The sequence below is a fragment of the Colletotrichum karsti genome (assembly GCF_011947395.1).
Source record: "Colletotrichum karsti strain CkLH20 chromosome Unknown Scaffold20, whole genome shotgun sequence".
NCBI classification, from domain to species: Eukaryota; Fungi; Ascomycota; class Sordariomycetes; order Glomerellales; family Glomerellaceae; genus Colletotrichum; species Colletotrichum karsti.
Window position 1 is genome coordinate 373,795 of NW_024065920.1, and position 14,299 is coordinate 388,093.

At 54.0% G+C, this 14,299-nt stretch overlaps 5 protein-coding genes across 5 annotated transcripts; 2 read left to right on the forward strand and 3 right to left on the reverse strand.

Moving 5' to 3' along the window:
* Window positions 1-217: 217 nt before the first annotated feature.
* On the forward strand, window positions 218-5,878 carry CkaCkLH20_06707 (ankyrin unc44; the record flags this gene model as incomplete). Its single annotated transcript, XM_038889424.1, has 5 exons — window positions 218-412; window positions 470-535; window positions 1,743-2,029; window positions 2,540-5,480; window positions 5,567-5,878. The coding sequence occupies 5 exons, from the start codon at window positions 218-220 to the stop codon at window positions 5,876-5,878; spliced, it is 3,801 nt and encodes a 1,266-aa protein (XP_038745236.1).
* Window positions 5,879-6,058: 180 nt separating this feature from the next.
* On the reverse strand, window positions 6,059-8,635 carry CkaCkLH20_06708 (YSIRK family gram-positive signal peptide; the record flags this gene model as incomplete). Its single annotated transcript, XM_038889425.1, has 1 exon — window positions 6,059-8,635. One exon carries the CDS (start codon window positions 8,633-8,635, stop codon window positions 6,059-6,061), a length of 2,577 nt encoding a protein of 858 aa, XP_038745237.1.
* Window positions 8,636-9,266: 631 nt separating this feature from the next.
* CkaCkLH20_06709 (ribosome assembly protein) lies at window positions 9,267-11,627 on the reverse strand (the record flags this gene model as incomplete). Its single annotated transcript, XM_038889426.1, has 1 exon — window positions 9,267-11,627. The coding sequence occupies one exon, from the start codon at window positions 11,625-11,627 to the stop codon at window positions 9,267-9,269; it is 2,361 nt and encodes a 786-aa protein (XP_038745238.1).
* A 356-nt stretch (window positions 11,628-11,983) lies between these two features.
* Window positions 11,984-12,858, forward strand: CkaCkLH20_06710 (VPS28 protein; the record flags this gene model as incomplete). The annotated part of the gene is made up of 3 exons (XM_038889427.1): window positions 11,984-12,067; window positions 12,160-12,396; window positions 12,469-12,858. The coding sequence occupies 3 exons, from the start codon at window positions 11,984-11,986 to the stop codon at window positions 12,856-12,858; spliced, it is 711 nt and encodes a 236-aa protein (XP_038745239.1).
* A 145-nt stretch (window positions 12,859-13,003) lies between these two features.
* Window positions 13,004-14,290, reverse strand: CkaCkLH20_06711 (uncharacterized protein; the record flags this gene model as incomplete). The annotated part of the gene is made up of 1 exon (XM_038889428.1): window positions 13,004-14,290. The coding sequence occupies one exon, from the start codon at window positions 14,288-14,290 to the stop codon at window positions 13,004-13,006; it is 1,287 nt and encodes a 428-aa protein (XP_038745240.1).
* Between the last annotated feature and the right edge of the window lie 9 nt (window positions 14,291-14,299).

The window sequence follows — 14,299 nt, forward strand, 5'->3', positions numbered from 1 at the left end:
AGGACTCGGAAACAACAGAGTACGTCAAAACATCCAAGCAGCTCCAACGCTTGATTGCCTGAATATTATGTATAGATCCTCTTAATGACACTTCCACAGCATTGTCACAGTTCATAGCATCGCCCGTACTAGGTGGCTTTCTGGTAATAGGGGGCAGCAATCCTACGACCCTGGAATCAGCACCTCATGGATCTCTCGCTTGTTCGAGGACAGTCGCATGCTGCACTATCACTATGATATTGAAGGGTCAGATGATAGTAACGCCGACATATTCAATCGAGGTGGAATCGATCGCGAGGCGCAAAAGCTTCTCGACGCTGTGCTGGCGAAAAGAACGGAACGAGATAAAAAGGATTCACGGGCTCCTATCGTGTTTGTGTCTCATGATATCGGCGGAACTATCGTGAAGAAGGTGTGTCTAACGCAATTTTTAGTTCTCATCGAATCTTGTCTTCTAATGATCGAATAGGCACTCGTGATAGCGGCTCTTAACCCGGCGAAATATGACGACGTGTTCGGCAACACCACAGTACTGGTAAGTCTGCACTAAGATCTTACCTAGAGGACTCCAAATTGCGTGGAGTATTCAGACTGCTCATCCTGTCTTGTACCTGCATCATCATTACGACGCTCATTGTGAGGTTCAAACCTTATGATCAGTGCACTAACTTACTCAGTTCTTTCTCGGCTGCCCACACCGAGGGAATGCTGCTGTACTAGAAGACTTCATCGATAAACTGCTGCACCTGCACCAGTGTCCAGTCAAAAGTCGTTACGCTGAGATTTCTTCTGGCCTCGCACACGCGACTCAACGTATAAATTCTGAGTTTCTCGACACCAAAATGTTTCACCGTGCATCGATTATCAATATCTACAGCAGAAATTTGCCCAGCGACCAATGCAACGACATAGAAAACCTGGAACAGCAGCCTTCATTAGATTCACTCTTCACAGTAGATGGGCCATATGAGTATACGAATAAGGTGTCAGGTCAACACGTGGATCTAGGTCAAGAAGAAGATTCTATCCCATTTACGGCGTTGAAAACCTACATCCAGAATCGACCAAACTGTAAGCTCACAAACACTTTCCTGTTCCTCTGCCCATCCATCTCGTCTTAGAGGACTCCAACATCGTTCAGCTTCAGGTAAACCGCTTGCATGACTTGTACATATAACTGATGACATTGGGACATCATAGTCGTCAAGCCAATTGAGGCTCATGTGCCTATTCAACGAATTCTTCTCTCTCAGTCATCACCTCTCCTTCATTTTCTAGATGAGGAACCCGACAGTCTACCAGGAGGTCTCTTGCCATGGATCACGAAACTCGACCAGTTCAAGCAGTGGCAACTGGCCACAAGACCCAGCCTGTTACACATAAGCTGCTCGAGCCACGACGCAAAGCTACTTTCGCGGGTTCTACGAGATAACATGAAGGGATCTGACGAATCCAAGGAAACCCTTTTTTACAATTTTTCCGTTCAACACCGGACCCTCAATACTTTCAGGGACCTCTTGATCTCCTTGCTGTGCCAACGAGTCGGAAGGAAGGTTAAAGATCTCTTGTGGATCAACGTGTGGAAGACATTTGTCATGCGAAATGGCTGGACAACTCGCGACTTCAATGCCTTGGTCCGGGCTTGCTTATTGTGGCCTACTCATCGTTCGGAATCTGTCTTCATTGCCTGTCCGGACGCTTGCGAAGACGCCACGCGATACGAACTACTTGGTTTTCTCGAGAGCTTGATCGGACACTCCGAGAACCCCGTCAAGTTCGTCGTCTTGACAGAAGGCCGCGACGAGAGACTCGAAACTCGTCTTTCATCCCTCTCGCACTCCATTAATCTGGCAGACTTCGACAACTTTTCCGCAGCAGAAGTTCTAGCGAAGTCTGAGATCAAAGACACGGAAATCGTGGATAAACACGTGAAATGGCTTCTGATCAACAAACCTGCACTGGCCTCATTTGCAGACAAGATCACAGATCTTCTGGGTACCTGCGGCAGTGACTTTGGACTGGCCCAAACGTTCGTTCAATGGCTTGCCAAAAGCACTTTGATCGGCAACACCCAGAAGAGCTTCCGGGAAATCCTAACCTCCTTGGTGTCAATCACTGTGCAAACTTTGACCGATTCTATCGTAGAGTCATTTGGTCATAAAGCTGTCCGAGCACGAATGATAGTTTCCTGGATTGATCTCGCGTTCGAGACTCCTACATTGTGGGAAGTTGCGGAGGCTTTGCATATTTCCCTACGTCAAGGCTTAAATAAGCCTGCTTTTCTCGATGAAATCGACTTGGACGAATTCCAAACTGACGTAACTCAGTTTTCTGGACTGATCGTGTCTGATGGCCACGAACTCAGGCGTGGAATTGGCTACAGCCAATTCACTCCTGCAAATAGTACCATGGCACATGGTGAAATGGCCTCGATATGTCTCCGATACCTATCTTGCGATGAGGTTCACACAAGACTTCAAAGTCTGATAGAGAAGAACGCATATTTTGACCGAACTATCCCATCGCGACCCCGTCACAGTCTCGTCTCCTACGCCGTCAAATACTGGAAAGAACACTACAGACTCGCGGGTTCCTACAAACCAAAGGAACAAGCTCTCCACTTCTTCGAAAACCCGAGCTTGAGAAATCTTTGGCAACAAGCGCTCTGGGTACTTTCCAATCCGATCACTCGAGTCAGCAAGAGCTATTTATCTGCTCTCCCAGTAGCTTCGATCACCGGCCTGACTGATCTTGTTGCTCAACATGTGGAAGCTCAGCGTGGCTCGCCGACTTTTCCAGTCGATGTCGACCTAGCCTTGGTTGAGGCTGCTTATGGTGAGCACACCGCGGTCGCTCAGGCTTTACTTGACGCCACCGTCCACACTCACGGTGGTTTGAGTGACGCCATTCTTGCGGCCGCGGCCACAGGCAATGAAATCACTCTTGGATGTTTGATCATGGCAGCAGTTCGTCTCAGGGGCTTCAGCTGGCCACTTGGCTTATTTCAAGGAGTTGCGTTGTTGGGCTTATTTGACACAGCGAAGCTTCTCCTTACTCACAACATCCCTATCCCGCCACCTGGTGACTCCTATGAAACTTCCATACTTCATTTGGCCGTTCGAGGCGGCAATGCACAGGTGGTTAAGCTTCTGATTGACGCAGGGAGCAACGTGGATGCGGGAGTTGTTAATGGTGAATCTGTCAACACCACTCCACTCCACCAAGCAAGTCGCCATGGCAACGTGGACGTGATTCAGATACTTCTGGCTGCAGGTGCCAACATAGAAGCCAGGGACACGTACCAGAATACACCTTTAATCTGGGCAGTGAGAACCGGTATGATACAAGCCACGGAGACTCTGCTCGCGGCCGGGGCAGATGTTGACCCGTGGAAAATCGAGCCCGAGAAGGCCGAGCCTATCATAACGAGTAGCCGAGAGCCAGACAGCCCTTTGATTTGGGCTGCTGAGTTCGGTCATACTGAGTGCGCACGACTTCTGCTGGACAAAGGTGCGGACGTAAAAGTGAAAAAAGGAGGCAGAAGCGCGCTCTGGTTTGCAACACTCAACGGGCATGTCGAAATTTGTCGACATCTGCTGGAGAAAGGCGCCGATGTCAACGAGTCTTCGGAACAGTATGGGACTCTGATCGTGGAGTTGATGGACCAGGCCGACCTAGACGCCGGTAAAGCTATGGACATTCTACGTCTGCTTGTCAAATATGGGGCCAACGTCAACGCCATTGATGCTTATATGGATTGCCGGCGCAACGCTTTGTCTAGAGCAACGGTCGCGAACAGAAAGGAGCTGATCGAGGTTTTGCTGGAAAATGGCGCGCAACCGGATCTCGGCGCGTACGCCGACTGTGGTGTTCTGCCCGAGCTTGGAACCGATGTTGCGCAAACAGGCTTGTACACCGCGGTGTATCATGGCTACAACGAGATCGCGAAGATTTTAATCGAACGCGGCTGCAACATCCATCTCACGGGCCAGGACAAAGCTAGTTCGCTGCACGCCGCCTACAACAACCCGGAGTTGGCCGATTTCTTGTTGGAGAAGGGAGCTGACGTCAACGGTGTGAGTAATTCAGGCACCGTGACACACCTGGCAATCAGATACTCCCAGAAAGATGTTCTAAAGGTGTTGCTGAAATGGAAGCCCAACTTGGAGATTGAGGACTATGGCATGACCGCGCTCTGTCTCGCTTGCCAAAAGCGCGACTCGGAAATGATCGAGCTGCTTCTCGAGCACGGAGCAAACATAAACCACCGAACTCCAGACGACGAATATCCCCTCAAGCTCTGTTGTCAATCCAACTCAGCCGACGCTGTAGCGACCATACTAAGCTTCCGACCAGACTTGACGATGACTGATCAAGGACGAAACAGCATACTGCACGACATCGACCAGTTCAGTCCCTCCGTGGACATTTACAAGATGCTACTCGGCGCCGGTTTCGACATCAATGCTCAGAATGCGGATGGGGAGACCCCAGCAATGAAGGCCGCGGAAAAGGGCGTCATGGGCATACTCAAGTTGCTGTTAGCAAGAGGAGCCGACACCAGCCTCTCATCCGCCACACATGAAAGCTTGCTGCACGTAGCTGCATCAACCGGCAATTGGGAGATATTCAAAGCCATCATAGACGCCGGCGCCACTGTACATCTCACCAAACCGGAAGGTGTAAGAGAGACATTGGTCTACAAGGCTGCATCAGGCTACAGATCTTCAGACCGACTGCAAATGATACAGTACTTGATAGAGGAGGCCAAGATGCCTCCCGACGAGCACTGCCCTCGAACCCAATTCGAATATCCCCTTCACGCCGCCGCTTCTTTCGGGAACGACGAGATAGTGGAATACCTCGTTGAAAAGGGGGCTGACTTAGACGCCTCTGATATCATGGGCAGGACTGTTCTTCATATTGCGGCAAAACAATGCGGTGCCGGCGTGGTGGATCTCTTGCTCAGTAAAGGGGCCGAACCCCTGAAGCAGACAAATATCGACATGATCCCTTTGCATTTTGCAGCGGCGCACGAATACAGACCCGAGGGACTGGAAACTCTGGTTCAAAAGCTTGGAGAACCACGGGTCCAGTCTCAAGATGACCAGAACTCAGCGGAAGGCAAGGAGCCCCAAATGGTCGCCGAGAATCAGCAAGCTTCAGTGGACATCAACTTCAAGGACCGAGATGGCTGGACAGCGCTCATGTGGGCTGCCAAGACCAAATACCTCAACTTCGATATCTTGGAGCTTTTATTCAGTTACGGAGCGGATCCGTGGGTGCAGAGCGAGGAAAACTGGACGCCGTTGAAGATATTTCGCTTCCACGAACCAATGATCGGGACCTCCGAACAACTAGAGCCGAAGGAGAAGACGCGTACTCGACCCGACGGCACGATAGAGGAATGGGACGACGAGATTCAGCAAATCGAGCCAGGCGACTACCAACCCGGCTACCAATGTAGCTACTGCATGACGGTAAGCACTACACATTGCTCAGATGTACATGTTGAACTATGCATGTGCACAATAGCATGTGAAAATTGCTAACGAATCGTTCTTAGTACATCTGCGGGAAGCGATGGCATTGCCTCGACTGCTCCTTCTCTTACGACCTCTGCTTTAAGTGCATTTCAAGCAAAGATTCGTTGCATACCCATGTCTACTCAGGACACACGTTCGAGGCCATAGGAATTGAGCTTTACGTTGGTCCCGACGAGAGTCCCGAAAGAGACGAAGGGCTTGAAACTGTTGGTGAAGAAGATGAAAAGAGGAGTTCAGACGATGATCTTCTACAAGGCGATGGCGAGACGGATGACATTTCCAAAATCTTGCAACTAGATGACGAGAACAACACCGACAGTGATGGGGATTAAAGGATAGAACGATGAAAACGACGCAGAGGATGCATCCTGATTTCTACGTAACCAAAAACTTCCATCCGCAGCAGCTTTCCTTTCTGCCGTGATCTGTAGAGGCTGAAGAAGTTGCGGAATAGTTATGAGGGTACTGTTATCCCATTCAGACTGTACCTCTGGTGGCTGAACTATGAATGCTTAATCAGCCCTCAAAGGCTCCCCGTAGGTCGTCATGTCGCCATCCCCATCATTATCCACCATCTGAATACCCTTGAAACTCGCATCATCGTCGTCCGACTCCTCATACACCGGCACAGGGAATGTCTTAGGTCGTGGGGGAAGCTCAGGACGAGAATGAGAGTCTATCGCTCCGTCGCTTTGGAATGCCTGAACAGGAGCAGGTCGGTAGGGGAGACCGACTTCCGTCCTTGGCTCCGCCGACTTCTCCAGAGCTCTGGGGGAAGAAGTCTCCTCGCTCTTCTGATTGAGAGCTCCGAGATTTAGGGGGTCAGCAGGCCTTGGGGGCAGCTTTGGCCGAGACTCAGAGTCCAGGCTGGCGAGGTCATCATGACTGGGTGACTTTGGCTTCTTCACCTGGTTCAGAGCACTCAGGTTCAGAGGGTCGCCACCTTGATCACCTAACGGGTCGAAGCCTCCATCAACTGCAGAACCACCGCTTCTGGACACCTTAGTGCGGTTCGGGTTCTTCTTCTTCTGCACCGGAGGCTCGGGGTGCAGAGGGTGTCGAAGTTCGTTGGGAAATCTCGCCGTCTGCTTGGACCGGATCGGCTGCGGCTCCGATTCTGGATCCGGCGCCGCTTCAAGCTGAATAAGCTCGCCCATTTGGGAACCGGCCTCCTGGTCCGTAAGCTTGATGTCTTCGTCCTTCTCAATGGCCCCATCGCCGCCCTTGACATTAGGGAAGCCACATCTGGTCAGGATCTTGGCGATCAAGCTGGGATAGCGCAGATGTCCGCTGACTTCCTCGCTGAGGTTGAGGTTCTCAACCCTATCAATGTCCTTAACCTCTTGAAGACCGGCAATGCCCAGTTGGAGCGATGTAGTGCGATACAGAAAACCGAGGATGTAATCCGTTTCCGAGTACACGTTCACAATGCGACCAGACACCACAGAGCGAAGGACCTGCCAGTGCTCCCGGTTTGAGGGAACAGGGGCACCTATCAAGACAACAGTGTCCACGAGTCCAAAAGCCTTCCGCTCAGCAAGAGACTTCAGACACGAGTAGATGACACGAGCTCCCAGTGAGTACCCTACCAAGGTAACTGGTCGTTCTCCCTGGACCTTCGCAACGAGGGCGTCGGCAAGAACGCGGCCAGCTTTGTCCGAACGGTTGCGAGCCAGATTGAACGGGTTATCGATCTTTGTAGCAGCGCTGATGAGATAGGCAGGCCACAGAGCAGCCCAGAGAGACGCCAGGACAGTGCGCTTGAGAATTTCCACCTTGACGAAGTTCCAAGCGTATGAAGACACGAGATCCTGAAGCTCAGCGCCAAGCGCCAAGAGGGCCTTCATCTCGTATCGCAGTGCGAACACTTCCGACTCGTCGCCCAAACTCCTCCAGGGCTTTGTGATATCGCCCTCGTTCGTAAGCCATCCGTTGATACCAATAGTGACGCGCAGTCTTGCACCCTGCTTTCCATCCGGATCGGCTCGTTTGTAGTCCTTGCCCCATTCTTCCTTAAGAGGGAGGAAGCGGAAATCCTCAACCTCCTTGGCGTAAGTATCCATCATCTCGCCCGTCATCTTGGCACCGTAGGCGCCAAAGAGCGTGCCGACCAGAGCTCCGTTCATCCAGAAGATACCGAGGAAACTCGCCACACCACCCAGTCCAACGCTGCCCATGAGACCGCCGATCGCCCCAGCAACGACCGGCGCCGCTAGACCACCGGTGATGCCAATGACGGCTGCGCCAGCGACAGAGGCCAGGCCGACCTTCCAGAACCGGCTCTGCTTGTTCTCTTCACGACGTTTCGCGGCCTCTGCATCAGCTGACATCCCGGCCTTCTGGTTCTCCGCGGCGGTCGAGGACTCAACGAGAGACTTGGCAATCTCCGTCTCCTCCTGTATAAGAGCTGCGATGGGAAGATCGAAAGCGGAGCAGAGGTACAGCGCCAGAACTCTAGAGTGAGCCGAGTAACTTCCTGTTGAAAGAATGAGAAGGAGAAGGCAGCTGAGAACCTCCTTTCGATCCTCAACTGGGATAGTCGTGAAGCGGTTAGGAATGGGGTGGTAATGCTCCTGCAGAATGGCCACCTCCTTGTCGACCTCGTGCTTTGCTGGGGCGTTGGGTGCATCTCCGAAGTTGATCAGGTCTTCTCCTAGCCCTGGAGACTCACGCTTGAGCCTCTCCATCTCGTCGTAACGCTTCTTCCGGGCTTCGAGGATCTTGTCATCGTCCTTAGCGGAAGCAATCTCCTTCACTTTATCGAGCAACTCCCTGCGCCATTCATCAAAGTGCTTCAAGGCAGCTCTCCGCAAAGCTATGAGTTCATTGCTGTGCACCCCAGAGCCGCCGTGGTCCGGGTGGCTCGGGCTGCTCCGACCGCCGTGGCCCGCAGCGTCAGGGACAAAAAGGGGACCCGCAGGGCGATCTTGGGGACCGGCGGCTGACGTGACGTTGTATTTGCCGTCCTTGAGCTCGAGCTGCGTGCGCATATAGCCCGTGATGTCGTAGAGCAGGGTGTAGAACACGCGGCGCCGGGCCGGGTTGAGGATAACCATCAACTGGCGGGGGTCCGCGGCAAGGGGAGCCATGGTCTGCAATACCTACCTCATTCAGGGAGGTAGTTGGATGCAAGCTGTGATGGGAGGACTCTGTCGCGTGATCGAACCAAAAGTCCAGTCTGGCGGTCTGTCTGGTCATATACTTGGGGGGAACGATCAATAAAAAGTTGAAAAGAAAGAGGAATGAGCAAAAGGACAGATAGGTAAGTGGAAAGGGATGAAGTCAATTTGGATGTTGGTTGGTTGGTCTGAGGTTATCTAGGCAGACGTCGGGAAGATCGACAGGGCCTAGCTGCTTGCCTGTTTCGGTCGTGTGCCGCCGGAGCTGCTAGAGTTTTGGGGGTGAAAACGCCACAATCCTGCCGCTGTACAGCCATTATCCGTGCTAATTTTGATTCCCCATCCTTGCATCATACCTGGGTCACAATTGATGGGCAGCAACCACATACGAAAACGTCACAGCTGGTGACGATCGGGAGAATCCTCCCCATTTTACATGCGTCTCACGCAGAATGTAGATATAGACCCAGTGTGTTGAACGAGGTGATAGCCTCTTGAATTATTCGCATTTTGCCTCCATGATATTCCCAAAACACCAGCGTGCAGTTCTACGCCGTCAAACACTTTTATATATGTCCATTTGCTCTCTCGCAGCAGCCTTCTACTCGCTGTCATCCTCCACATCTTCGTCATCATCCTCCTCGTCATCCATTTCTTCAACATCCTCAGCATCGTCGTCGTCGGCCATGAGCTCATCGCCGAACTCTTCCTCGGAGTCGTCTTCCGGTGCGTCGGCATCCCGCGCCTGCTTCTCCTCTTCCTTGCGCTTCTTTTCGTCCTCTTTCCTTGCCTCCTCCAGGGCCTTGGTCTTCTCCTGGCGGATCTTGCGCTGCACAACGACGTAGGCACCGAGCGGCGTCTTCTCCCAATCGAAGTCGCGCAAGAATGCGTCCACCTGTGCGCGGTCCTTGGGCGCGAACTCGACCTTGGCCCGCTTCTCCTCGATGAATTTCGCGTTGGCCTCGAGCTTCTGCACCAACAGAACGATCATGGAGATGACCTTGTTGTTCTTGTTGCCAGTGCTGATCTTGCGCGCCTGCTTGACCCAGCGCTTCAGCTGGATAATGACGGGCAGAGAGAACTCGGGGAAGGCAATGTTCTTGGCCCAAATGGTAAAGTACTCGCTGAAGAGCTCAACCAACTGCTCACCCACACCATCCTGGAAGACACGAGTGCGGTTGTACGACTTGGGTGCCTTGTAGGCGAGGTTGAATTCAAGCGGCTTGATAGAAGACGCCTTGGGGAAACGCTTCATGTCAGCTGACTCGAGAACCTCGAGAAGGACAGACGCCAGAGGGATGTAGGTATTTGTTGCACGGGACAAACGCAAGATAGAGCGGATCAGGTGGAACCGCAGGGGGAAGAATGTGGATGAAGGAACGAGACGCATCGCGCCCAAGGTCACCTGCACCAGAGGGTAGATCAGAAGCTTCAGTTGGCCCTCCTTGCCAGCTTCCGCCTCCTTCAAGGGACTGCAGTGCTCAGCCAGCACGCAGGACCAGAAATCGAGCGAGTGGGTGTATTGCCAGTTGTAGACGACCTTGTGCGAATCCTTCTCCTTCTTGACGATGCTGTTCCTCAGGTGGATGGCGAGTTGGCGGATGAAGTTGAAGGCTGTCGTGTAGCCAACGTTCTGGTCAATGCCCCAAAGCTCTGCTGCAGAGTTCTTCATCAGGTTGATGCCCCGGATGGTGTTGGCGTTGGTTGCTCTTGATCCTGAGACGAGTCCTTGGTATGTTGCCTTCAGAACACTCTCACGAACACCCTTGTCTCCGATAACCACCAATTTCCGCAGAACAAGGAAAGAGGTGATCTTGGTGGCTTCTGAGCTGGCAGGCCTGGCCCAGTAGTTGACGACGGTCTTGATCAGGACCTTGAGAAGCTTGCGGAAAGACAACAGGTAGGGCACAAGAGGCTCTAATGAGCCAATGGTAAGCTTTAGAGTTGCGTCGTCGGAGAGGGTGCTGAGAAGGTGGATGATGGCTGCCGTGAACGTCTTGATCATGATGGACAGAGTGTGGAACTTCTTGGAGTCGGTCGGAACGTAGATCTTGCCTGAAGCAGACTCCTTGATGGGCAGGTGATGGGAGATGACGGCGGGAACCAGCTTGAGAGCCACGATCAGGACATCGTGGAACACCTCGGGGCTGTTTATGCTGTATCTCTGGGCGGCGTTGTTCTCCTCGGCGTCGTCCTCATTGAGGTGAGCGGCACAGCGGAAGGCCAGAACGACCTGTCTCGCGGCGCGCAGACTTTGCTTCTCCTCAATCAACTTCTTCCACTTGGCAACCATCTCGCGCGTGAGCTCGTTGTCGGGGAGGACCTCCTCCTCGGGCTCCTCCTTCTTGCGCTTCTTCTTCGGCTGCTCGTCTTCGGACTGGTCGCTGCCGGCGCTCAGCTCGTCAATCTCGGCCATGTCGTCGTTCTCGTCAAAGTCGAGGGCTTCGGGGTCGTTCTCCTTGAGGAACTTGTAGAACTCAGGGTCGTCCTTGGCGAGCTTATCCATGGCTTCTTTGGACATGCCAAGGTTCTCGTCCTCCTCGTCATCGTCGTCGTCGCCACCGTCCTCACTGTCGCTGGCAACCGGCTGCTCCTCGACGGAGACATCCGAACCGCTGTCCTCGTCGGAGTCCTCGTCGTCGCCCTCGGGCGCATCGCGCTTCCGCTTGCCGAGCTGCTTCTTGCTCTTCTTCTTGTCGATGATGTCTTCGAAGCCGCCCTGGAAGAAGTCGTCCACGCTCATGGCGCTGACGTTGGCATCCTTGGCATTCCTAGGCTTAGCCTCCGCGCCATTGCTGTTCTTGAAGAACTCTGCATCCTTGGGCTTCTTCGCCTGCTTCTTCGCCTTGGTCTGAACGCGCTGCTTGATCTTGGCGGTTTCCTTCCTCTTGTCGAGAACACCCTTCAGGTGCTTCTTCTCGAACTTCTTCGTCGCCTTGAGGTTCTTCTTGCCGGAACCCATGATGAACGGTTTGGAGGGGGCCGGTCAATTGGGGTCCTGCTTTCGTAGAGGGGGGATTGAGAAGAGGTGGTTTGGCTGCAGGGACCGTGGGACAGGAACTTTCACAGTAGCAGAACGGTTCGCGGCGTCCAAAAATTTTCTGTTATCTTATCGGTTAAGCCCATACCGTTATAGGACTAGCGCCAAAGCGTGCCCCACGCGCCAGAGCTGAGGCTCCTGCTGAGGAATGGAACCTCGACACCCTTGTCTGACTTTGGCGTGTGCCTGGCTGCGACACGCCGAGCTCGACAGCTCGAAGCTGTGACGACTTGCAGATCGACCATGACGCCGTCAACGATTCGACCTCAGCCGCGAAGATGATGCCCCGGCAACCCTATGCGCCGACGCCGCATAGCTACATCCCGAACACAACACTATCAGCAACGATCAATCTCGATGAGGTACCGTACTCTTCGTCCCTTCGCCTTCTGACGTCTCCGTCTGCCCCGCCCCCGCAGCGCATCTGTGCTAACACGATGATGCGTCACAACAGGAGGTGAAGCTAGCCGACACCCGCGCCGAGCGCGACCTGCAAGACTCGCTTGCCGAGATCTTCAGTATCATCGTGACCCTTGACGAGCTCGAGAAGGCCTTTTTGAAGGACGCCATACCCGAGGCCGATTACACCGAGATCTGCGAACGCTCACTGAAGCAATACAAGTCCATCTTGGCTGACGAGACTGTCGCAAAGGCCTTCAGAGGCCTGGAAGAGTTCAAGGCAGAATGGGATGTGAGTTTGACCATAACACAATTTGTTATCTCATCGTTGCGTGGCTTCAGCGCTAACAGGCCTATTCAACAGCTCGAAGTTCCCCGTGCCACAGAGCGCATCCGCGTCGGAATGCCCTCGACCACCGTGACCGCCTCCTCGAGCGCTCCTCCAGCCCCAAGCGCCGCAGGTAACACCAGCGGAGCCCTGATTCTGGAGGCGACGCAGGAGTTCATTACCTTCCTCGACGCCGTCAAGCTGGGCCTTCTATCCAAGGATCAGCTGCACCCCTTGCTCTCCGACGTCATCCAGTCGGTCAACAAGGTGACGGACCGCGACTTCGACAGTAGGGGCAAGATCGTCCAGTGGCTCATCACGTTGAACCAGATGAAGGCCACCGACGAGCTGAGCGAGCAGCAGGCTCGTGAGTTGGAGATGGATATCCAGCAGGCCTACCAGGGATTCAAGAGCACGCTCACCTAATGATTTACGTCGATTTTTGAGAGGCGAAAGTTCTTCTTTTGCGAGTAGATACCACTGTAGCAAATATGCATGCCTTTGTAACCTGAAATCGCCTGTCTCTGATGCCCACGATTTTAATGCCACCTGATGAATGCCAAAGCCCTGTCTAAACCAAGAACGTCCAGAAACTGGGATACACGAACTCGTTCTCAAATATCCTCCTCACCTGCTCCAGCACGAACCTCTCCACCTTGCCCACGTTCTTGAGGCTCTGCTTCCCACCATCCCTCAATCCTATCTCGCTCTCGACCTGTATCTCCTGCAGAAGCCCACCGAACCTCTTCCCAGGCTCGCTTGGCCCAGCCTCGTCCGCGCCAACCGCCGTCACCGCGTCCTCGGGGCTCAGGAAGCAAAAGTGCACCCTCTTACGGATATGCGCCATGACTCCCACGCCGTCGAACGTCAGCCCCGTCACGCTCAGCTGCACGGGAATCCCCACGAAGCTAGGCATCGGGTAATCCAACAGAATCTCCGCCGTCAGCCGCAGCCTGACGTCGCCGGCGTACCGGATCCTGAAAACTGCTTGTAGATCATCCGGTCGAGGCTCCCGGAACCTCGCCGCGTTCTCGTTCGGCTCCTCGTCGTCTTCCTCCTGTATCGGCGCAGACCCTGCTGCAGCAGGAGAAGGGACATGCATGTCCCTCGTCGGCGGCCTCGAAGCCCCCGCAGACGTGGGTGCCAACGTCGACACGCTCGCCTTCTCCCGCAGGTCTTGTTGCAGCTGTTGCTGTTGCTGCTGGGCGAAAGCGGCCGGGCTGAAGTCGCTGGGCGATATCGAGCTCAGCGAGGCTTGACGGCTGTGGCTCGGCGAGTGAACCATCGGCGAGCTCACGGGAGACACGGCGGCGGAAGAGTCCATCCTGTTACCCATGTGCGCGCCGGCCACCGCCGCAAGAGGCGTCTGCGTCCCTGACCAACCCGTTCCGAGATGCGACTGAAAATAGTGCAAATTCGACGTGCCGCCCAGAATCCCCGGCGTCGAGACCCCCAGAAACGGGCTCGGAAAGTCTCCGGACTGGCCCCTCAGCGTGTTCGTTCTCAGCCTCGATGGCAGCGAGGCCTCTTCTCTCTGCCTCATCCTCTCGGCGGCCCTCATCTCACGTGGGACTTGTTGCGGCGTTGGGGGCGACGGCTCAGGGTCATCCTCCTCCTCCTCGTCATCCTCGATGTCTGGATTCTCCTCGTAGAAGTCTGGTAAGGGGTCTGTGATGTCCTTGAGCTCAAGCTCCGGTGCGATAGTGCCGAACTCGAAATCGTGTACTTTGACAGACTTGATGAAGCGTGGTAGTGGGACGGCCTGGAATTTTGTGTGGATGAAGTCGCGGATGCTCAGGGCCAGTGCCTCCCCGTCCGGACCCGCAGTGAGCGTCTCCCAGTTGAGGTCTATTGACATGAGAACAGT